Source organism: Coccinella septempunctata, chromosome 2 (assembly GCF_907165205.1).
Source record: "Coccinella septempunctata chromosome 2, icCocSept1.1, whole genome shotgun sequence".
Taxonomy (NCBI): domain Eukaryota; kingdom Metazoa; phylum Arthropoda; class Insecta; order Coleoptera; family Coccinellidae; genus Coccinella; species Coccinella septempunctata.
In genome coordinates this window covers 21,538,830-21,562,553 of record NC_058190.1, presented here as the reverse complement: position 1 = coordinate 21,562,553, position 23,724 = coordinate 21,538,830, and the positions used below count along the sequence as shown (strand labels likewise).

Sequence of the window (23,724 nt, the reverse complement as noted above, 5' to 3'; positions counted from 1 at the left end):
TATATAACATCATATGATTTGCATCAATATAAATAATAAAAAATGGTCAAAAACCTTTTTTCTCAATATTTCTATGGTTTCAACTTCCGTTGAGAATAGAAAAATGTTGCATCTTATTATTACCACAATCTCCTTCTATTTGTCCTTTCATTTCTATGCTTCTTACTCAATTTCTCCAAGATTCAAATTTTATGAAAATTGGTAAAAAGCATAGAAAGAATGACATTGCCGGAAGGAGACTGCTCTTATTATAGGAAGCTCTATTTTTCTGTGCTCGTCAAAAGTTGAAACCATAGAAATATTGAGAAAAAAAAGTTTTTGACCATTTTTTATTATTTATATTGATGCAAACCATATGATGTTATATATTTTTGAAAACAGTAAAAATTAAGCTTTCAAAAAACTGCACAGAAATCTAGTGTTCCCATTTAAAAAAACATAACTTTGGGTCATAGCTTCGTAATAAAAAATCCTGCTAAAAAGGCAAGCACGCCAATGGATTCTACTCAAAAAAGTGCCTGTATAATGTTTTAGTTTCAGAGCTCTATCATCAGTATTAGCGGAGATATAAATTCATTTCGAAATCGCCATTTTTCCAATTTTCGCTTATAACTCGAAAACAAAAGAAGGTGGCCAAAAATGACTACTACTCTTGTTAGTTTCTCAGAAAAAGAGAACGAGAATGGGGTATCAGATTTTGTCTATCTCCTCTGGTTCAAAAGCTGTAGTGCTAAAACATCGAAATTTGCCCACCCTGTACACAGAGTTCTCATTAGAACTCTGAAGATACTGAGATTCTCCCTGACAGAATCTTCAAAAGCTTGATAACATTGGTGTGGATACCACTATGATTAGATTGTCTTGTTCCTATCTCCCTCAAAGAAAGAGTAATGTCGTCTTTGACAACATAAATCAGACTTCTTCGATTTAACGTCTCTTATACCTCAGGAAAGTTATTTAGGTCCATTTTTTTTTTAATCTATATAAACTCTATTGAGAGGCTTCAAGAACTGTGAATTGTTACTTTTCGCAGATGACTTGAAAATTTTCATCAGGATCGAGACTGCTACAAATGTTTTTGTATTTTTTGCACCAAGAAAAAATATAAAATAACGTGGCTCTATTCTATGAATGATATTGATCTGCAGGAATCGTGGAGATCGGGGGTTTACTTTGGATTGAAAGTGGAACTTTAAAACGCATATAGAAAGAGTAATGAGTGAATCAAATAGAATAACATAAAAAGGAACTCATAAGATTTAGGAAATACAGGCTCTATTATCTCTTTGTACTCCGCTTTTCGGCTTTTGTCCATAGTAAACTGTCCTCTGCATCTGTTGTCTGGAATTCAAGATATAATGTCCACATCACCGGAAAGGGTACTGAATAGAGTTCCACTTTTAATCCAAAGTAACCCCCAGATCTCCACGATTCTTGCAGATCAATATCATTGATTAGAATAAGGAGACGTTATTTTATATTTGTTCTTGGTGCAAGAAATACAAAAACATTTGCAAGGGTTCAGAAAAAGTCTATTCTCCCAGCAATAATGTTCCAGACGCACTAGCTCTTGCCGGTTTTCAAGGCAGTCGGCAGCATTAAATGAGAAAAATGTGTGTATGGAAAAAGAAAAAATGAAGTATAACTTCAGTAGTCCGGGCAGATATCGTTCCGGGACATGCCACGTGAGGCGTCCAGATTATTGAAGCGATGAATTTATGAAATAAAACAGTTTGAAAATGTTAAAAATAAAAAACTAACGAAACAAAATGAATTCTGACGTGTAAGTAGTATTTCCTGCATCGAGGTATATTTTAGACTCTTCAGCGTGTGCGTAAAAGTAAGTAAATGAAGCCAAATGCAGAAAGAGAGATTCCGCCAGTGCCCTGTGCCGTTTTCCAACCTTCATGCAATTGTTTTTTACTTTTTCAAACAAGAAAATTATATTGTTTTCCTTATGAATATTTTCGCACCCGAATTTGAGAGGTGAAAATTTCAAAAATCCCAGATCTTAGCAGTGTCCGGACTACTGGGGTATCCGATCTAGCGACTGGCTGAACTATTAAAGTTGTACTGTACATAAGAATCACGCTGAAAATACTGAAACGTTCCAAACTGTAGGCTGAAGATTAATGACCTCCTTGTTGGGCTGACTTCCATCCCTTGTATATAATGTTTTTAATACGTTAACAGAAGAAGCTTGTACAACGAAGTTGGGAAGACTGTTCCATTCACTGAAAATGCTGTTAGGAAGGAAATTCTGCCGTTGAGTTGATCTGAAACTGCCTCGCCTCAGTTTGTAGTCGTGACCTCTGAGATTGTTGTGGTTTAAAGTGAACATATCTCTGACTTGGTCACCCGCGAACTGCTCGATATGAGACTATCATCAGGTCTCCGTGAGCTCTCTTATCCTCGAAAGATGTCGGCCATGTATTTAAGTCACTGTTGGTATGTCGGCCGAATAGGTCCTTAGCCAATACGAAGTTGAGTAAGTCAGTTGCACCACTTGTTGTACACCACCAGACCACCGTACTCGAGAGTGGGGCCATTGTAGGTCTTGAACATGGTACCAAATGTTCTGTCGTTGCAACCCTTAAAATATTTGTAGAACATGTATGTGAGTTGTTTGGCCTTGAAGATGTGCTCGATATGGCTACGCCAGCTGAGGTTTTCCGAAACTATGATCCAAGTTCGGACATTTGGAAACAGGAACAAGAACCTGACCACCGATGTTGTACGAACGACAAGGGTTGTTTTTCCCGATGTGCAGAATGGAGCACTAGAAGTGTGGCTGCTGGTGTACCTTGTGGGTTTGTCAACGATTTGTAGAAGACCAAAATTAGCAGCCAGTTCTGCATATGGGGGTAAGATGTTGTTGACAGAGAGGGTAATTGGAAAAGTGGCCTCTTTAGGTGGGAACAATTAAAGTCACCCGTAATTAAATATGTTTTCATTGTTCGGGGCTAATGAAGACAGATAGTTCACGTGTCCAGATTACCTTCGCAGGGACTAGATCTGTACATACATCCGGTCAGAAACGAAAATTGATTGTTGAAATTTTTTAGGAAGATGTTATCGATATCTACCCAGTCGTGAGTCGTGCATTCGATTTTGTATGAATCAGTGGTGTGTTTGTGTAAATATATGCATATATTACGATATCCAGGTGCTCCTCTACTGTCTGCTCTATAAATTGTGTAGTGAGGAATGTGGATCACCGAGTTTGAGAATCGAGGAGGAAGCCAAGATTTCTATAATAAATATTATGGAGGGTTTATGGAGCTGTGCGACAAATGTGAGTTCAGATAGTTTGGACGGCAAAGATTGTATGTTTGTGTAGATGACATGCTAGGAATGTAATTCACTCAGTTTTTTCAGGTTTGTTTGGTTTGCACTGGTGAAGATGGTGCTTGATATATTTAATAGTGAGATTCCTTCTTCAGATTCCTGCCTTCTCTTCAGCTTGGTTCTCAGCATGTTAAGACCCGTTATCCGGTCTTTGGTTTTGGCGTCTTGGATTTTTATCGTTCGGAATTGAGGAAAACTGGGCGGATATTAACAACAGCCGAAAGAGTAGAAACGAGGCAGCTATCATGGTACGGGCATGTAATGAGAATGGAGGAGACGAGATGGCCCAAGAAAGCTTTAAGGTACATACCAGAGAACAGGAGAAGAAGAGGAAGACCGATAACGCAATGGATAGAAGGGATTAGGAGAAATATGAGAGATCGAGCCATCGAGGAGGAAGATTGGAAGGATAGAGAGGTGTGGAGATCAAAATGCGGGATGCGGCATAGGCTGTAGGAACCCCGCCAATATATATATAATTGAGGATTGCCCCCTAATGAAGCTTTGTTTCTGAGTATATTAGTCTACACGATGTCAGCATTAGAAAATGTAACCTTTACCCATTGGGGTGGATGAGTGGCTTCATTTGCTTGCATTCTAGTTACGTTGATGATGTGTAGACTAGAGAAAGGATTTATATGATTTGCGACAGCGTAAATCGTAGATGAGTCGGAAGACCCATCAGAAATAGAAACATTAGACATGACCAGGTTGTAGAAACGCTTAACCCGATCGAGAACTTCAGGAACGATAGCAGCAGGAGATCTTTGGAGGTTTGTTTGTGTTGAAGCTGGAAAGGTTTTTCAGCAAGCATTCGTTTATTTTGGTTCTATGATAATTATATATTTTATTTAATATCAAAATACATAGGACTTGTCAAAAATAAAAAATAAGGTGTCAATCAATTTGTCAATAATAATATTGTAAAACTTTATTCTGAATAAAATATACTTCAACATGGTAGCAGACTTAATGACAAAACCTCTGTTCAAACCAAGACTGCATACTCTCACAAAGAAAATGGGATTAACCAAAATATCCCAATGAGGGAAGGTGTTGAAGCTGGAAAGGTTTTTCAGCAAGCATTCGTTTATTTTGGTTCTATGATAATTATATATTTTATTTAATATCAAAATACATAGGACTTGTCAAAAATAAAATATATAATTATCATAGAACCAAAATAAACGTTATCTGAAGGGCACAATGGATCTTGGTCTTAGCTACAAGCCAGAGGAAAGAGATGAGTTAGTGGCCTTCAGTGATGCAGACCATGGAGGAGATAGTGAAACAGGACGTTCCACTTCGGGCGTTTTATGCATGTATGCTGGTGGAGCTATATCTTGGCTTAGTCAACGTCAAACATCTGTAGAAATTTCCTCAACAGAGGCAGAAATAGTGGCCGCTAGTGAAGCTGCACGAGAAATGAAATGGCTAAAGCGGTTATTTAAGGAAATACTCAGTGTTCAGTCAGTTCCAACATTGATGGTGGACAACGAAGCTGCTATTAGACTGAGCCAAAACCCAGAATTCCACAGACGCACTAAACATATACACATAAGACATTTCTTTGTGCGTGAACTTGTTCTAGATGGAGAGTTGAAAGTTGAAAAAGTTTCAACAGAGGACCAACTGGCAGACTTAATGACAAAACCTCTGTTCAAACCAAGAGTGCATACTCTCACAAAGAAAATGGGATTAACCAAAATATCCCAATGAGGGAAGGTGTTGAAGCTGGAAAGGTTTTTCAGCAAGCATTCGTTTATTTTGGTTCTATGATAATTATATATTTTATTTGATATCAAAATACATAGGACTTGTCAAAAATAAAAAATAAGGTGTCAATCAATTTGTCAATAATAATATTGTAAAACTTTATTCTGAATAAAATATACTTCAACAGTTTGTTGAGGTGCGAGACTTGAAATCTGTTGCTGGGAGTCGAGAGATTTTGCGATTGTTCAATCTGAGTATCCTTCAATATTGCTAATTTAGAGTAAATGAGAGATAAAATACTCTCAAATTAAAAAACAAAACGGATGATTAGATGTTTCAATCCTCAAGAAAACTGTCCAAACGGCGAAAATTGACAAAATTGAGAAGTTCATTTTCTCTTTATTTTTCATTATCTTCAGTAGAAATAGGATAATAAGAAAAAATCAATATTTCTGAGTCTTTAATTAATCAAACAATAACATCGAGTCAGGATGACAAAAACTGCCCGGGTAAAAATGATTATTTCATAAGAAATATTACATTTCATGAATCAACTATTGACAGGAATAGATTTTTCACTTCCATTCTCTTCTAGATGTAACATGCCTTCTTTCTTATCATTAATCAGAACTGATTCTCTGATTGCTTCGTGATTTTTAGAAATTGGGTTTATACTATTGATTACCATCATCAAGGCTGGATGCGGTACACTATTTATGTGCTTAGGCCAATCCAAGTCTATTCCAATGACGTCAAGGCGAAATATATCAACGTCTGCTTCAACCAAACTAGCCAAACAAGGAGACGTTCGTCCAAAATCGCCATGAATGAATTCTTTGACATAAGTTCCCGCTTGTGTCTGCATCGTCAAATGAATAAGGCTCTGATGACCTATAAATTAATGTTAAGATTAATGAATAGTTCATCGCCGAAAGGCTATGAGAAATAACTCAATCAATCGGACTAGCAGAAATCTACATCCTACGTCCTCTCCAGTCGGCATCGTTTGGTTGGGTTGTGAGGTACTGACAAGCTCAAACAAGAGCGACGCTCTCTGTCATACTCAGAATGCAGATTTCTGCCAGTCCGATTGATTCAGTTGTTACGAAAAATGACATGGAAACCTATTGCATTTGATGAAATAAGAGGCACCTTGAAACATAAATACATGGAAATACTACTAATGTATTTGTTGTGGTAGACACATTCGATGCGTCTCTGTCTAACGCGTCACTAAGGCTGTGGCGTTACATGGATCAATTTATATACCTCCCACTTTCTTGTATTTGAAAATTGATGTACCAATGATGTCAGAGTCAACTATCTCAATTGTGATTGGCGACACTAAGCAACCATCTCACTCCAGTATTTGGACAACAACAAATATTTATTTTCCATTCCTTGTATCTATGTACAAAATCTTGTACTCAACTCAAGTATCGTATATTGCCCTTGTGCTACTATTGATGACTCATAGCCAAGTGGCTAATTGGGAATAAAAAATTAATAAACTTCGTAAATTAAAAGTGGGAGTCCCCAAAAAATTCTTTGGAACAAGCTTAAATCATGCAAGCCTTCGACTTATATATCAAGCATACCATCATACGACCTGGTTTGGGGGGAAAATTGTAATGTTTTATCTTGCTGGGGCCCGATTCTCACATGCAGTTATCGGTAGGCGGTAGATTTCCATTAGTCAATTTTGTAGTGTCGCATGCGAGACTCATCCAGTCGACATTTCAGTATTTGAAAATCGGATCTCAGCGCCTTCGACTGGAATGCGATTGGATGTTCTAATTCGAAAAAAGTGTTTTGAAGATTACGATATAGCTGATTTCTAAATCAATGAATTTCAATTAATGGAAAAATAAAGCTTGTTTTCACTTTTGATAGAAGTAATAGAGATATTTCCGTCGAAATGAAAGATAAATTTGCAGAAAAAATAATTAACATTAACATTACATAGGTTTGACGTAGAAATTTATGAAGAATCTGATTAGTTGTGAGATACATCTTATTCATTGGAAAAGAAGAAATAGGGCTTCGTTTTTGAAAAACAAAAATTTACGTTAGTTATTGCAGATAACGCGTGAAGGTGTTATAAACAACCATAACAGTTTGTGAGAAATTACGTTATCGCCAAGATTCAGATTAGATTAGAGAGGGGCGAAAGGTCATCCAACCTCGCATGCACCTTGACCTAAAGACCTATTATGCATCCCCGCGCTGTTTACCAATCAGGCAGTAAAGACTCAATGAACTTCACCACCTTTCTGGGAGTCACACCCATTACTTATTCCGGCTCTAGGAACCACGAATCAAGGTGCTGTAGCCTTTTCCGACTAAAAGCTTCGCACTCGCATAACAAGTGTTTGGCTATCTCAGTGGCTTCTTGACAGAAGCGACATGTGTCATCGGGCGTTTTCCCATGTGTTTGAGATGTTACCTTACGGGACAGTGCCCTGTGAGTCAGTGGCGTAGCGAGCTTAAGTCGCGCCCGGGCAACAATACCTTATTAGCGCCCATCCATTCGAAAACCATATTGGATTCATATAATATTATATTTCAAATATACTGGCAAATTAATGAATGAATAATGTAAGATAAATAAAGTCATAGGCTCGACCAAATGTATATGACCATCTAAAATTACTTCAAAAGTATCACTGATTTTATATATTTATAAAGGAATAATAATTAAACGCATTTTTAAAACATTGAAAAAGTTATAAAAGTTATTGGTCATTATCTTCAAGGAGATACAAATTTAATTATAATATGAATATAGTACAGAAGTACATTGATGCACCCTCCCCCTTCACTACGCCACTGCTGAGAGTGCGCCCGTCAATTTCCTCAGTTATGGTTTACTGAGTGAGAGAACTTTTTTGGTTCAGCTAGTCGAGTAAGAGAGAAATGACTTGGCCTGTCTTTGACCATTGATCGCAAGCTTTCTCTTTTGTTCTTAATTGCCGTAGCTTGATGGCTAGCTTGGAAGCCGCAAAACGGCTATGGCCCAATGAAGAGGATTATCCTCCCTTTCTGGCCAGTTGGTCTGCCGCTTCATTGCCGTGTATACCTAATGTTTGTGTACCCCCTTAGAAATTTTTTGGTCGCTCATATTTTCGAGTTGTTTTTTATATGTGTGAAATAAAAGAACTATTCAAGTTTTTACTTTTGGAATTACAACCTAAGCTAATTGGCTGAAAACGCCCCTGGCCGATCTCAAGTTATAAATGGTGCAACTAACAAAACGGCAACCTTTTTTTATTTATCAAAGGTACCTACTATGAAAAAAAATAAAAATGATTAAAAATCCTAAATACCATGCACCATTACCGTTGGTGAGCCGACGATGCTAAATCGGGATTTACTCGAGCGTCGTGGAGACCTAGTGGATTTTGAAGATTAGATGATAGAAAGAAAAAAAGGTTCTATGATGTATGCACTTTCAACGGTGGGGAGAGCGTCTGCAGGGTCTCAAAAATGTAAAAAAAATCGTCGGGTGTACATACTCGAGCGTGTCAGATTAAGATACTGTATATGCCCTACGTGTCTCTGATAATGAATTCATGCTTATCTGACACTTTGAGCGGTGGGACTGGCCGTACGGAAGAGTTGAAAATGGTTAAAAAATTTTTTTTTCCAGCGTGTCACTTTTTTGGAGGATATGTTAATTGGACCCAAAGGAAGCTACTTTCAAAGGGACTGTCAATTTGGACGTGACGCAATGTCAGAGCCGGAACGAGGGCGTGGCGAGAGAGGCGATCGCCACGGGCGCTAGCGATCTGGGGGCGCAAAATAAAAAATTAAAAAAATTATCCTGTCCAATTGAATATTTTTCATTTAATATTTAACACAAAACATAATATTATAAAAATATGTCACAACACATCATACATATGTGTGTGAATTAAATTAATGTGAACGTAAACGAACACTATACATGCGGGATTGTGAACAACGTCCGTAGTCCACACCAGAGTGGAAAATTATAAAACCAAATACTTAATAATAATAAATTATTAAGTATATAGTCCACGCCTCAGCCTTCTTATGAACGTCTCTATAGAAGGCTGTGGCGTCGCATAACAACCAACGCGACGCGCCATGGCGCTTAGTTATTGAGTGAAGTTATAATATTAGCCTCCATTCGAACTGGAGAGCTGGTAAATTATCACAGAAGAAGAAAAGAGAAGAAAAATAAAAAAGCCTGGTGGAGAAGCTGATTTAATTTTGACTAGAAGAATAAGCTGAAAAAGGACCTCATTCAAGTATTGAACTCTATTTCAGTGCAACTTGAAGAAAGATTCAGTGTTTTACCAGAAGTTGCTGAAGACAGCTTTCTCGAGGGAATATGTTTGCAAGACTTTCTACTTGGCGAATAAACAAGAGAGCATTGAAGTATAGTCCCGATTCAGATCCATACAAATTTGTGGCCACTCAAAATATTCTTGACTTTATCAGTAACTGCAGCTGCCACAGCTACATAAGTATTAACGTTCTTTCAACAAATTGAATTGAGTGAAAACCTATTTAAGGTCTTCAACTGGACAGGAAAGGCTGAGCTTATTTAGCATAGCAGTCCCATCAATAGAAAAGAATCACGACATCATTGATATTCTTGCAGAAACCAAAGCAAGAAAAGTCAAATTATGGTTCATTTTGAATGTATGTTATATTATTAATCTGACACTAATCAGGGAGGGGGGTTTCTTAATCTGACACTTTGAAGATGATAAAAATTCTTTTTTTTCGAATATTTCCCTGCCTGTACTTCTAATCGTTTTTGTTTTCATTATAAAAGTTGCAGATTATAAAATTCTACACAACTTTTGTCTGAAGCAATTTTACATACTCTTAACCGTTCTCGAGTTAGAGGGCGAGAAGCTTAGCCACACATGCGAAAAGGCAAGGTCAATGTAGAATCCCAGCACAGATAACAGAATCCCAGTCTAATCTACATTCATCCAATTGTCAAAATGACAAGGTATTTCTATGATGACAATTTCGAAATTAGTCACGAAAATTTTAGTGTTGTCTGTGACTGAACTTTAGAATGTTCTATTTTCCAATGAGTGAATTCTCGCTTCAGCATGTATCGCTAAACACCTCGCATTAATCGCCATATATCTCAAAAACGTTTGAACGTAAAAAAAATTGCTTGGGACGAAATTTGTAGAAAATGTTATGCTCTACAACTTTCATAATGAATGCGAAAAAGATTTGAAGCCCAGGGAAGGAGATAATTCAAAAAAACTTATTTCTGTGACCTTTATGGCCAAATTTTATTGTTTCGGCTTGCTAAAACTGTCAGATTATATTTTCTCCGTTATTCTTGAATCCTAAGCTTCAAAATAAGAAAAAACGCCACCGCGCTCGAGAATGTACACGTGACGTTTTTTTTTTTGCAACTTTGGCGCCCTCCCACACATTTTCGACACGCCTAAATAGTCAAATTAAGAGACTTTTCAACATGTAATTAACCCTTAGAACATAGAACAACAGGAAGGAGCATATTGTTCATTTTGGTGTGACCGAATTTGGTGCACATATGGCGGAATCCATATTTCCGGTTTAGCAGTGGCGTAGGGCATAAATAATCTCAATTACTGTCCAACGTAATTTTGGCTAATTTCAGATCGCATTTTTTATTTTTCGAAAGCTTCATTGAGTGGAAAGAAAAAAAATATTTTGGGAATACTCTTGTGAAACATAGGAATTAAAATCTCGAAAGATGTGAGTAGAAAAAAAGTATTTGTTTTTCTCTTTGTACTTGTGAATACTGAGAAATAAATAAATTTTGTATATTTATCTATTTAAAAAGAATATATAGAACGTCACTTTTAATGTTTATTGGTTTTTAAAGAGAATCAATCTATTATACAAATTCCTTATTCTTATCTTCATTTACAGTATTTTTACAAATATAATTCAACCTCGTGTTTAAATAACAATTTGAAATACTTTTAATTAAAAGAGTTTCATGACTCTCTAATGGGGAAAAATCATGAAAAATCATTTCATCAAACACACTTTTTCCAATAAAATGTTTCATTACTTTAAGTGAAACTTCTTCACGGTTAATTTTTTTATTTGAATATGATTGGCTTCTTAAAAATTTTTCTGCAGTCTGGCATATTGCAATGACTCCATTACTTGGGTAACTCAAACCACCCTTTGATTTTGTTGCAATCAAGGAGTTTAGGAAATCCTCCTTAACTCCAAATAACTGTGCAACACACTGTTCACATTTCAGTTTCTGTCCAATTTTAAAAGAAACAAAACCAGCAATATAAACAATCACACCTTGTACATAGGGAGACAATGAGTCATAAGTGAATGCATAATTGTGATCATGCAAGAAATTGGTAATGGCAGTATCTTCTTTACTTTCATCATCCGCAGATCGATTTCCTAATGATTCATTTATGATTTGCAAAGGAGACTTTTTTTTTGGAACTTACGTTAAAAATGTTTATTTCTTCAAGGGGTACACAATTTCCAGCACCACCTTCTCTCACTTCTGCATGAACTAAAATTTTTTTGTAGGCAGCAGTGAACTGTCTGCAGTTTGGATTGTTATTGTGTCCCCCTTGTGATCTAATTGATCCAAAAAACAATTCTATGTGATCTTGGTTCAGTTTGTATGTAGGAATAAATTTCAAATATCCTTTGGAAATATATTCCACATACAAACCCAACAAAGCTTTTAGCCCAATTAATAGACCTCTAAAGCCAGTTTTTCTTCATTATTCTCCATTTTTAATTTCAAAAAATTGAATGCTTCAGTAGTGAAGCCTGGTTTTTCTTCAACTGACGAGTACCACTTTGACAGTGTTTTAGGATGAGGTAGGCAATTCTCAAACTTCTGGCGTACATAGCAATATGCTTTAGGTGAGAAAAAGTGTAAAGTGACTGCAAAAGCACGAAGTGATTGTTCGAAAGATTTTTTCACACTTTCATGTTGAGACTTTCTCAGAAGCCTTTGCACAAATACTTTGTTGTCTCCAAATTGGTCCATTATTAAATTACTGTGTTCGTCCAGTAGTAGATTTTCATTTTTCAATTCTCCTACCATGGCTTTGAGTGACGATATTCGTTTTTTTTTGGCGCCAAACTATTTTTTGCAATTGACGAATTTTTCGGTTTTTCAGTTGGTTCACTTTCTCCAAACTGTTTATCTTCCTCTTCAAATTTCTGAGACGAGGCGTTTCTTCTTCATCTTCATCTTCAATAGAAGATAAACCTAAAGTAGGAGAAGAAAATCTCTTTCCAGAAGAAGGTCCAGGTTCTTGTGTCTCTAGGCCGAATGTTCTCATCTATAAAAAGTTTTTTGCTCATCATTATCAATAGTACTATGGCTATACACACCGGTAGTACGCACCTTTGTCATATATGCGTCTCTAGCATGGTGGACAAAGACCGAAGAGGTCACCACACGCAACCGTTTGCAGAAACTGCAAGGGCTGGCCGTGTCGATGTTACAGGGGATATGCGCACAGACCCTACAGCAGTGCTTAAGGTCATACTTGATCTGCCTCCCTCACATATACACGTGAGGAAATGCAGCCTGCTGGAAGGAATAAGAATATCCCAGAGCGGGAAGCTCCTACCTGGAAACTGGGTTGGACATGAGGATATTGAATCAACTGGACTCAAACCTCTTGACAAAACCATTTTGAAAAGCCCTTTCAAAAGGTCATAGCTGCCGTCTTAGTGCAACAAGCTTCGTAAATCGTTTAGGCAAACAGTCATCCATATGGTTTACTGATGGATCAAAAACAGAGAGGGGCACCGGTATTGGGATATATGGACCCAAAATGAGGATCTCTAAAGCCCTGGGTTGTGAGCCCTCTATTCTACAGACCGACACAATGGCTGTTATTTACATTACCACGGACAGCCAGGCCACGCCTTGGTCCATGGTATCACCCTGCCAGGGATCTCTGTTGACATAAAAGTGCCGTAACACCATAAAGCAACTGGCCAAAGGCAACAAAGTAACTCTTCTATGGGTACCAGGGCACTGTGGTGTTGAAGGAAATGAAAGAGCCGATGAACTTGCAAAATGTTCATCGAGGTTGACACCTGCTGGACCTGAAGCTGTCACGAGCTGAGCTTCGGGTGATGGTGGGACTGTTGACAGGGCACTGTCGGAAGAAAAACACCCTTTGTACTGCATAGCAAAGTCAACAGATGAGAATTGTAGGCTCTGTGGATCAGAAGTAGAAACAGCTGAACACATATGTATTATGTAAGTGTACAGAACTGGCTGGCCTAAGAACCATTCATATGGGAAAACCAGCTCTGGTTACCCAAGAGGTAACGGCCAAGGCCCCTAAGAAAGTCTTCGGTTTTATTAACACCATTCTAAAGACATCCTTAGGTTTCCATGAATGAGTAGGGTAGTGAACCAAAGATCTATGTGGTCGCAGTTCCCGGAAGGCCAACTGAGCCATAACGACCTCAGTTCAAGAAATAATAACAGTCCTTACCAACAATTCATCACTTACATATTTCACACGGGGAGCTTCTATAGTTGGAAATGCATTGGGAAATAATCTAATAACAGATTGTGAAGATCTGTTGAAACATTCTTCCTTGAAGTGCTTGGAGCACAATAAGCTCCTGTTGTTAGGAGTAAACCCAGGCTTATTAACAAAACTCATCCATCTAAATCTACGTCTTTCATCCTTAGGAAATCTGAAACAATAATATTGAGACTAATTAATTTCAGAAATCCTAACAGTTTGTCATTCCTGCTTTCAAAATATTCTTGAAAATTGAATCTACCAAACCCAGTTTGTTCAATTGAAATCCTTATTATCTAATGTCAACTACGCCCATGGTTTGTTCACGATAACGTCAAAATACATAAACAGGAATACCATTTTAATATTCAAAGAAAGACGTTAATACAGTATGAATAAAACCTACCTGTAAAATGTTACACCGGAATTGTTTTTCTTTGGTGTTTTTGAATAGCCACAAGCTACACAACTGACCATTTTCTGGAAAAAGTTCCTTACCACAAAAATATCTTATCTTAATAATTTCTTTAGGTAAAATAGTTCAGAATTCACTTCACAACTTAATTTCACTCAACTCTACAAAATCCAACACAGTTTAACTCGAAAAATATCCTAAAAATAACAATTTGATATGAATTTGATAAAAGCTTCACGTTTGACACCTATATCAAAACAAAACAATGAGTCATAATTTGGTGCACTTCGGTCTCACTTCCTGTCCTTGTATTCGCGTGGAAAGGCTCCTTCCTGTTGTTCTATGTTCTAAGAATTAACCACATATATCTTAATCTGACACGCTCGAGTATGTACAATCATCGTTTTTTTTTACTATTCTGACAGGCTGTCCTAGACAATTCCCTCTATATACAGGTCTAATTTTTGGTAGAGGTACTCTACAGGGTCCAAGGTATGTCCCCTTATATTAATCCGACACGCTCGAGTAAATCCCAAATTTCCCTCTTCGGCTCCCCAACTATTATAAAAATCATAGCCGAATTGACTGTAGAATACTGAATCTAACACTATCGTATTCCTTATCTTCAATAATATGGATAAATTGTCTTGGGAGTGGAATAAGTTTAAATGAGAGACGTTAAGACCCGTTTGCACCAATCCCCCTTAAAATGAGTACTTAAATAAGCGTAGTTCAAAGTTAATGGACGCTTAATTTTATTGTCAGTTGCACGACTGCGGCTTAACAGAATCTTAAGTAAGGGGCCCTTAAGTTTTCATATCTAGTAATATTTCAGTTTTTTATTTTGGTGCAACTTCATTCTAGTCTAATAAAGCCTTTTCATTGGTTGGCCGGTTGCCGATGATCGTTGTCATTTCATTAACCTAACTTTATTGTCCTGTCAGTCAGTGTTAAGTAAACTATTATATTATTATCAAAGACTGAAAACTTTTTGTGGCTGAATTAGCATTATTATTGATAATGAAATGGATTGTCAAATAAAAGGTACTTGACGTTATTAGAAAAACCACAGCAGTTCTGCGGCCAGTTTATGAGTTCAACAAATTATTTTAGGTTAGAATCCCGCCCTTAAATACCTTAGTGATCATTACAGGAGCGCTTAAATTCAAGGCTAGCTTTAGGCCCGTTTGCACCAATACCCCTTAAAACGAGTAGTAAGTGTCGTTTAAAGTTAATGGACGCTTAATTTTATTCCCAGTTGCACGACTGTGGCTTATCGGAATCTTAAGTAAGGGGCCCTTGAGTTTTTATATCTAGTAATATTACTGTTTTTTATTTTGGTGCAACTTCATCCTAGTCCAATGAAGCCATTTCATTGGTTGACCGGTTGCTGATGATCGTTATCATTTCATTAACCTAACTTTATTGTCGAGTCAGTCAGTTTCAGGTAAATTATTATATTCTTATAATATTCTGTTGTTGAATTAGCATTTTAATTGATGATGATATGGATTGTCAAATAAAAGGTACCTCAGTTTATATAAGTACAATACTTTTTTTGTAAGGTCTTGTGTGAATTTGTTTTATTAATGTTGAAGAGGAACGTGAAGAAAATGTCCTTATTGTCCTTGTTAGTACGAATACGATGAATAATTGAATGATTGCCAAGCAAGTGGTGGTAATCTACAAAGGGTAAATCAGTTTTAAGATTAATATTTTCGGTCAATTGAATTTGCACCATCTCCCCCATATCCCTGAATCAATTGGACTCCCTATCCAAAACTGTTGTCTCTTCAAACTTAAAATCGTGTCCAGTACTGAAGTGATGTAAAGCCAAAGCTGTTTTGTTTGCTTTGGCCTGATTGTGATTTTTACAATCATATTTGTGCTGTCCTATTCCCAATTTTAAATACTGTTTAGTCTGACCTATGTATGATTTTCCACACGAACAAGGTATTCTGTAAATCACATTTGACAACATGTCCAATGGTGTAGGATTCTTCAACCGTGTAAACAGGCAATTGGTTGTTTTTACATTATAGTATGCCAACTGGGTGTTGTTACTGAGGGCACCATTAATTGCTTGTGAAAGGCCCTGTATGAAGGGAAATCTGAAGTATCGGCTAACTGATGTAGTCTCTTGAACACTTGTACGGCCATGGTTTGTGAAAAATGAGTGTATACACTGGTTGACAATACCTTTGGGGTTTGTTGTTCCTCAAGAACATGTTTCTTGTCACGATGCCAACCTGAGACGAATAAGGACCATCTTGAGGAACAACAACTACCTCAAAAGTTTTGTCAACCAGTGTATACACTCATTTTTCACAAACCATGGCCGTACAAGTGTTCAAGAGACTACATCAGATAGCCGATACTTCAGATTTCCCTTCATACAGGGCCTTTCACAGGCAATTAATGGTGCCCTCAGTAACAACACCCAGTTGGCATACTATAATGTAAAAACAACCAATTGCCTGTTTACACGGTTGAAGGATCCTACACCGTTGGACATGTTGTCAAATGTGATTTACAGAATACCTTGTTCTTGTGGAAAATCATATATAGGTCAGACTAAACAGTATTAAAAGTTGAGAATAGGACAGCACAAAAATGATTGGTAAAAATCACAATCAGGCCAAAGCAAACAAAACAGCTTTGGCTATTATAAAGTTACATTCTCCAATCCATTGTTATTTTAGGTATTTATCTATGTGTTTCTTCGTAAAGCTTTGAAGAAGCAAAAATAAAGTTGCGAAACGTCGCTTAAAGAAATGACTTAACGTCTCTCATTTGAACTTAGTCCACTCCCAAAACAAATTAATCCATATGACTGTAGAATCTTACAATTATCAAAACTGGTTACTTACCTTTTATACTGACGGCTTTCATAAAATGAATATTCTTCTTCCTAGCAATCAGTGATCTTCGATGTGCCACACGGATTGGTGTCATTTGTTCTATTGTTAGATTTTTACAACCTAATTGATTTATTTTTTCCACAATTTCTTCAGTACAACTACAGTCTCTTATCAAGCATAAGACGCTATAGGTCTTTTTTTTCTTTTCTTCTCCGAACTTCACTTCCTTCGTTCCATTCCTGCAAGGATTTACTTATTGATTACACATGATGAATGAAAAATATTCCCGCTTGTTGATATTTGGATTAGTCTTTTCGTTTATTGGACTGGTCGACTGGTGCTTATGCGTTAAAACTATGTTTCTAATATCATTTTTAAAACCGCTATTTTGGCTATTAACTAAAGGAGTTATTGTCATAATAACAATCTTGACTAGGAGGGAGAGTTCGTATTGAAAAAGATTATATAGCTTCGTTCAAGTAAACACTAGCACCCGAACGCACCATTTATATAGGGCTTTTCTAAATTGCAGGTACAAACGAAAAGGGAGATCACTTGAGTAATTTTAACAAAAAAAGGATCGCAAACGTTTCGTTTTCGAGATACAGGGTATCTAAGCCATATTTTCGCGATTAAGGCGCGTGAAGCGTCTTTAAGCGGTGCTGTTCGAGCGAATAAGTCATGACGTCAGTCTTTAAGACGCTTTAAGCGGAACCTGGCGGTCTGTGGAGAGCGCCTGTGTCATAAAGTCATCTTGTCTCTGGCCTGTGTCGTCTTAAGCGGAAAGAGAATATGTTGTTTATATCGAATTTGATTTGAATTCCTACTAGGGAAGAGTGCTTTTATTGCCAATAATGCAGTTTCTGCATTATCATTTAGAATAAATAAATATTTTTCAAATAATAGCCAAAGAACAGAAATTGAAAAATTCACAATTCGATTCACTGTCTAATGACAACGACAGATGACTCAACCATCAGCGATATTCTATTTTTGCGACAACAAAATTAATGACGTCACGCTTAAAGACGCTTTAAGACATCGATTAAGACGCTTAATCGCCAAAATATGGCTCTACACTTCACAAGATATTCAACTGAAATTTGGCATAGACATTGCAATGGGGTATTTTTCTCAATTTCAAAATATATGTCATTGAAATCCTTAAAACTCAAATATATCAAAATATATTTTTTTAGAATTTTAACATATTTCCTTTTGTCTGTATTCACTTACGAAAATTCTGTTTTCAGAAGTGCTCTTTTATGAACATTCTACGTCATTTTCATAATCCGGCAACGCCCGTCCAATCAATAAAGGTCATGAGAGTTTTATGATCATCATAGACATATAGACTGTGCCTTCCCTTTATATCTATGCATGAAATACGATCAAAAAAGTGACACAGAGAAACGCACGTCGAGCATGCTGTTGTCTTTTTCTAGAATTTTGATTGGTCCACACTCACCTCTATGTGAACAAAAAAGAGACAGGTAAATCCTCATAACTCAAATATATCGAAATATATAATATATTTTTTTTAATTTTAACATATTGAATTTTGTCTGTATTCATTTACGAAAATTCTGATTTCAGAAGTGCTCTCTTTTGAACATTCTACGTCATTTTCACAATCCGGCAATGCCCATCTAGTCAATAATGGTCATGAAAGTTTTTTGATCACCATAGACGTAATAAATAACGTGCGTTCAAAAAAATTCGTCGTCAAGTAGGCTATGGAATTTTGAACGGCGATATTTCGTGTCTAAACGTAATTCTTAGCTCGTGCTTTACTATTTGCCAGGTGAACCATAGGTGAACTGTCATTTTAGCATTTTGGGTTGTTGTTGAATTAAAATTATCAGCAAATTATAAAGATGGTTTTTAAGGACGTGTGAAAGACTTTTACTATTGAATTCAACTTCAAAATTGGAAAGAAAATTGAAGGAAAATGGAAATATTCTGTTCCGGCGACTTCATTGAAGCCTATGTTGCTGTTGATTATTAAGAATGAATTTTTCCATTGTACTGTTTTGCGATGTGTTGACGAAACAGGTATGTTCAAACAAAAAAGGAAGTGGTATACCAAAAAAGAAAACTCTAGAGTTCAGTAATAATGAAAACATGGTGACAGAAGCTCGACAAACCTCTCTTCAGATTTTATCTCAAGTGGATGGAGTATCCGTTGGCATATACCATCCGATTTTGAAAAAAAGATATCCATTTGTTTCCATAGAGATTGACATGTTATCAGAAAACTGAAAAGGTTGTGATTACCTAACCTTGTAGCATCCGAGAAAAATTGGAGTTCAGTATCATACTAAACTGATGCATACTGACAATATGCATCAGTCAAAGGCAAAATGTGGAACTACTTTCTTTTATGGAACTTCAATAGCAGAACGTTATGAAGGAGAAAGCATCATGCCTTTTTATAGCTGAATTGAATTTTAATAAATTGTCCAATAGCTATTTTCATGTAATTCAGTTCTTTTAGTTTAGTCATGGATTTTCAGTAATGACTGAATCAATTCAATATTTATAAAGAATTAATAAACATATTATTGAGAATCTTACTGTGATCTATTCATATGACTGAAGTAACTAGAACCTTCTTACAAAAAAACATACTACCACGATCAATTCAAGATTCATGTCTCTTACGTATGAAAATAGTGGACGGTTAAAATTTTTACGAAGAACCATAGCCTACTAGAGTTAGAGGCCGGAATGTTGCTCGAAAGTGCGACGTTGCCGTAATGACATCGGAGGGTCCAAAGACAAACAGGGAGTGTTGTAAACATTACGACATTTGTAAACGCTACCGGTATCCCGGTAGTTCACATTAGAATTTCGAAGGGAAACGCGGTAAAAAGTTTTTGTTTTTTAGTTTTTCGGTTTGTTCGGAGGTGTTATCAGTGTTTTGAGTGAATAGCAGTGATAAAATTACGAGAACATTGTTTGTGTAGTGTGTTATCCATAGATAGTGTTAGGTTAGGTTAGGTTAGCAAAGAATATAATTTATAAGTTTCACAATCTGGAGTAATCAACAGGTAGGTTTAGGTTTAGTAGGCATTTGAAAATCTTCGATTTGATATAATATGCCCCGTACTTGTGCAGTACCTGGTTGCAAAAGCAATTATCGTCTAATGAGAAGGTTTCGGTATTCAGATTTCCTTAAGACCTCGCAAGGCTTAACGCAATTCATAGGGAAAGCAGTTTTAAAGTAAACGAAGATACTGTAGTATGCATCAAACATTTTGCAGATTCACATGTTTTGAAAGAGTACTCTTTTCCAACCGCTGAAGGTTCAGTCATCAATATACCGCGAAAAGTTCCTGAATTCCATTCATGCATTTCCCTCAATTTTTCCGAATCAACCTAGTTATATATGTCGTCCGAAAAGAACTGATGATCCAGAGGAACGAAGACAAAAATTAGTTTTTCATTATGATAACGTTTATAGAGACTGGGACAAACAAGATAAAATTAGTTCTGTTTCACATTTTTGTGATCATTTCAAAGACAAGACAATTTCCAACTTCTTTTTCAATGTCAAAGAAAATGATTCCGTCCAATTTTATAAAATAAATTTCGAAGGTTCATTCCCGAAAATATCGTTAGTATTAAAATTATTTTGATTTGAGAATCGAAGTATTTAGAGACGAAATTAATGTACCCATATCTGATTTCAAGTGGTTACTAGGTGACAGGTATATTTGTGATAGGTGGTCGAAATTTGAAAACTTAATTGCGCAGTTAAATGGGACCGATGTAGAATCAGATATCTCTGCCAGCAATACTTCAGATCAATGTCTTTTCGATGAAGTTAAAGAAGACATCAAGAAAATTTATAGCGCCCTCAAAGGTTGTATCCAAAAATTAGAAAAAATTTGCTCTGACGACATTGATACTGCTAAAATAATCAGAAAAATATCATTCTTAAGTCAACAACTAAAATTAGTCGTTTCACCGAAACCAATTTATTCAACAGAATTGTTTTTGTGGGCATCTCTAATTCATTTCCAATTTCCAGATTCCTATCGGTTGATTAGAGACTCTTATTCATTAACACTTCCTCATCCGGCAAATCATTTTCATTTTATTCTATTTTAAGAAATAATTTTATTTCAATCGCATGCTTGATTCAGTTTTAATGCCCCAGAAAATCGAATAATACTTATATTCTGATTGTAATCTTGTGGAACTCAATACTACAGCTACCTCCTCGTGGTGAGTTCTGGATTATTTGCGATAAAACATTATGAAACTGATCGCAAATAAACTAAATGCTGTATTGTTTTCCTCCCTACAGTTCTTAATTTTAAAGTGAATTGAAAGCAAATCAGAATTGAATCGAAAACTGTTGAAGTTGCCTATCAAATCCGTGCACTCTCTACGTCTAACATTACGGCCTCGAACTTCTAGTAGGCTATGGAAGAACTTTTCTGACCGCCACAGATTGTTTGGATTCTTGTCATCTTACTCAATGAAAGAAATGCTTTTCGTTGGGTGAAATTTACAGGTAACCTTTTCTGAAAAGTGCCTTTCCGTACAAAATTACGATATATAGGTTAATGTCATCATTGTTTACATTTTGGGAAGATGAAGTAATTCAAGGAAAGACGTACGTTCAGCCACCGAACATCAGCCTTCAAAATTTCATAGCCTACTATGACACAAAATATCATCGGTTTTAAGAAGGTATAAACACAGATTGCAGAAACAATTTTATACAATCTGTGGATATCTTCTTGATCGGTTCCACTGTTGTCGAATTAACAAAAATTACTAGACTTCAGTAAAGGCATTCTACATCACAAGCTTTCACATATTCGAATGTTTACTAAGTTTCGAAGGGTGTATTTCTGAAATTTCTGAATTTTGAAGCTAATCTTTCAGGTGTTGGATAACTAATGGGCAAGGGTTTCCATAAATAATCTTAAATTCGATTTTGGAGTTTCAGGAAACTTGCCCATCAACCTTAAAGCATTACTGATGTGTAATGTGTGAAGAGAATTATGTCGTCATTATAGTGTTATAGGATATTAACCTGGCATAGAAGAATCTTTGAACGTTCAGAGATTTGAAGTAAACATCAAATCAACAATAATGATTATTTCAATCACAAACAGAAGATTATATGAAATGAAAGGCTAAATGGGTTATGTTTGAATCTGGCAACGAAATTAAATGAACAACGATGATAAAATAAATGATCACATATTAGAGTTTAATAAAGATCTGAAATAGTTGCAAACTGAATTCGTTATTATGATGGAAAATTAAATACAGATCAAGAAAAGAATATTTAATATTTATCGCAAACGAAATAGCAATAACTCATTCATTGTTCACTACTTCGTTGACGAAATGGTATGGAAAAAGTGAGCTTATGCTTGAATTTTTTATACAGGGTGTCTACTTTTGAAGTGGCCTAACTTCCAGGGGACATCAGACAAGTGATTTGAAACAAAACATGTCATATAACACATGGTCGAAATGTTGACGGTTATTCTTCAATTTAACATTTCTTGATTTCACGAAATATTTCAAGTTTTTTCATAAACTCAATCATTATTCTGTTTTCCTTGTAGCCTCGTCAAATTTGACCACATATTCGGAAAGGGCAATAAATTTGCTACAAGATTAGAGAGCCTGTATTGCGAGCGTGGTAAGGAGATGAATATCACGAGTCTGAAGTGAAAAAAATTAGTCCTATTCTTCCAATGGTTTTATCGATGAAAAATTAATAATTATGCACATGTTTTCTTTTCAGTAAAAAATACCTCATTTAGGGTACTTTCGAATGGCACATCAACTTTTGTGCAAGCTGCTTATCCATTGAAGAGGTCGTTTGAATGTCCTAAAATGAATGTGATCTTTATCTTCGGGATTCATTCCTGATGAAAAATGCTCAGCATATTTTTTCAACGAATATTTCTTTGAACACTTTGAAGAATTCCAAATTTAGGCAAGAAATTAATTCGAGCTCCTATGACTGGAGTGACGGGACTCCTTCGAAGCGACAATCCCTCAATGTTGAAATGTACCGGGTGTCTATGAGAAAATCATAAAGTTGGACTAATCGAATTACACAAAAGTTAAAATTTTCAAATTATAACCTATAATTTTTATTGTTTCAGTCGATTCTACTTGAAAAAATAGAGGGGCACAGAAATATTATGTATAGACATATTATTATCACCCGTCGTGTCTGTGTCTCTCACGGATTTTCATGCGGTTTTCACCAACAGACGGAATGATTTATTGGATCAGTTTAGGTGTAAATAAGATGTCTAAAAACATGGTGTATGCACTGATTAGATTTTGTTTTTCCCGCTTCGAAAATAAGAGATAAGTTTCGTTTTTCCCACTGTAGGTAGCGCCGTTTAGGAATTGACAGTTGTCAAATGATATTTGAAAATAATTTGAATGCATTCCTACGACATGCGAATGTGCTGTATTTATAAGCGATTATTGGTGTGTGAAAATGTATTACTTTCGAGAAAGGTCGTACAACATTCATTTATTGAATATGTCGTTCAGTTTTCTGTATGGACAATCAAGAACTACAGCTAAGAATTCGGTGTTGTTGGACTATCACCCTTTGTTGTTGGAAATTGAGGCAGAGCCAAATCAGATGAACATTCGGGACGGATAGAGCTCACAGTTTTATGGCAACTTCAGCAATATTTAAGCAATAAAGAAGTGTATTGAAAATACGTAATGTGAATTGTTAGCATGTATTAAGAAACAGAAATATGTTAATCTGTTTGAGTCTTCAAATATTCTTCTCAAGTATAGTGAAAATTGCGTTTCAGTCAACTGAATATATTGAATATTTCGC

The 23,724-nt window shown here is 36.1% G+C and overlaps 3 protein-coding genes across 4 annotated transcripts in view; 1 reads left to right on the top strand and 2 right to left on the bottom strand.

Moving 5' to 3' along the window:
* Nucleotides 1–5,507: 5,507 nt before the first annotated feature.
* LOC123307574 (tRNA pseudouridine synthase Pus10) overlaps nt 5,508–23,724 on the bottom strand; it is a 75,111-nt gene continuing 56,894 nt past the window's right edge. For both annotated transcript variants that reach the window (XM_044889938.1, XM_044889939.1), the window contains exons 7-8: nt 16,884–17,113; nt 5,508–5,955 (exon numbers count right to left, since the gene is read on the bottom strand). In XM_044889938.1, the coding sequence (XP_044745873.1) occupies nt 5,615–5,955; nt 16,884–17,113 (571 nt within the window). In that variant the 3' untranslated portion in view covers nt 5,508–5,614. The remainder of the gene's footprint in view (nt 5,956–16,883; nt 17,114–23,724) is intronic.
* On the bottom strand, nt 11,229–14,356 carry LOC123307575 (THAP domain-containing protein 3-like). The gene is made up of 4 exons (XM_044889940.1): nt 14,005–14,356; nt 13,581–13,770; nt 12,975–13,279; nt 11,229–11,272 (listed from the first exon to the last, which is right to left on the bottom strand). Exons 1-4 carry the CDS (start codon nt 14,073–14,075, stop codon nt 11,269–11,271), a joined length of 570 nt encoding a protein of 189 aa, XP_044745875.1. The 5' UTR covers nt 14,076–14,356; the 3' UTR covers nt 11,229–11,268.
* Nucleotides 12,457–13,305, top strand: LOC123307576. Its single transcript, XM_044889941.1, has 2 exons — nt 12,457–12,730; nt 13,220–13,305. Exons 1-2 carry the CDS (start codon nt 12,476–12,478, stop codon nt 13,265–13,267), a joined length of 303 nt encoding a protein of 100 aa, XP_044745876.1. The 5' UTR covers nt 12,457–12,475; the 3' UTR covers nt 13,268–13,305.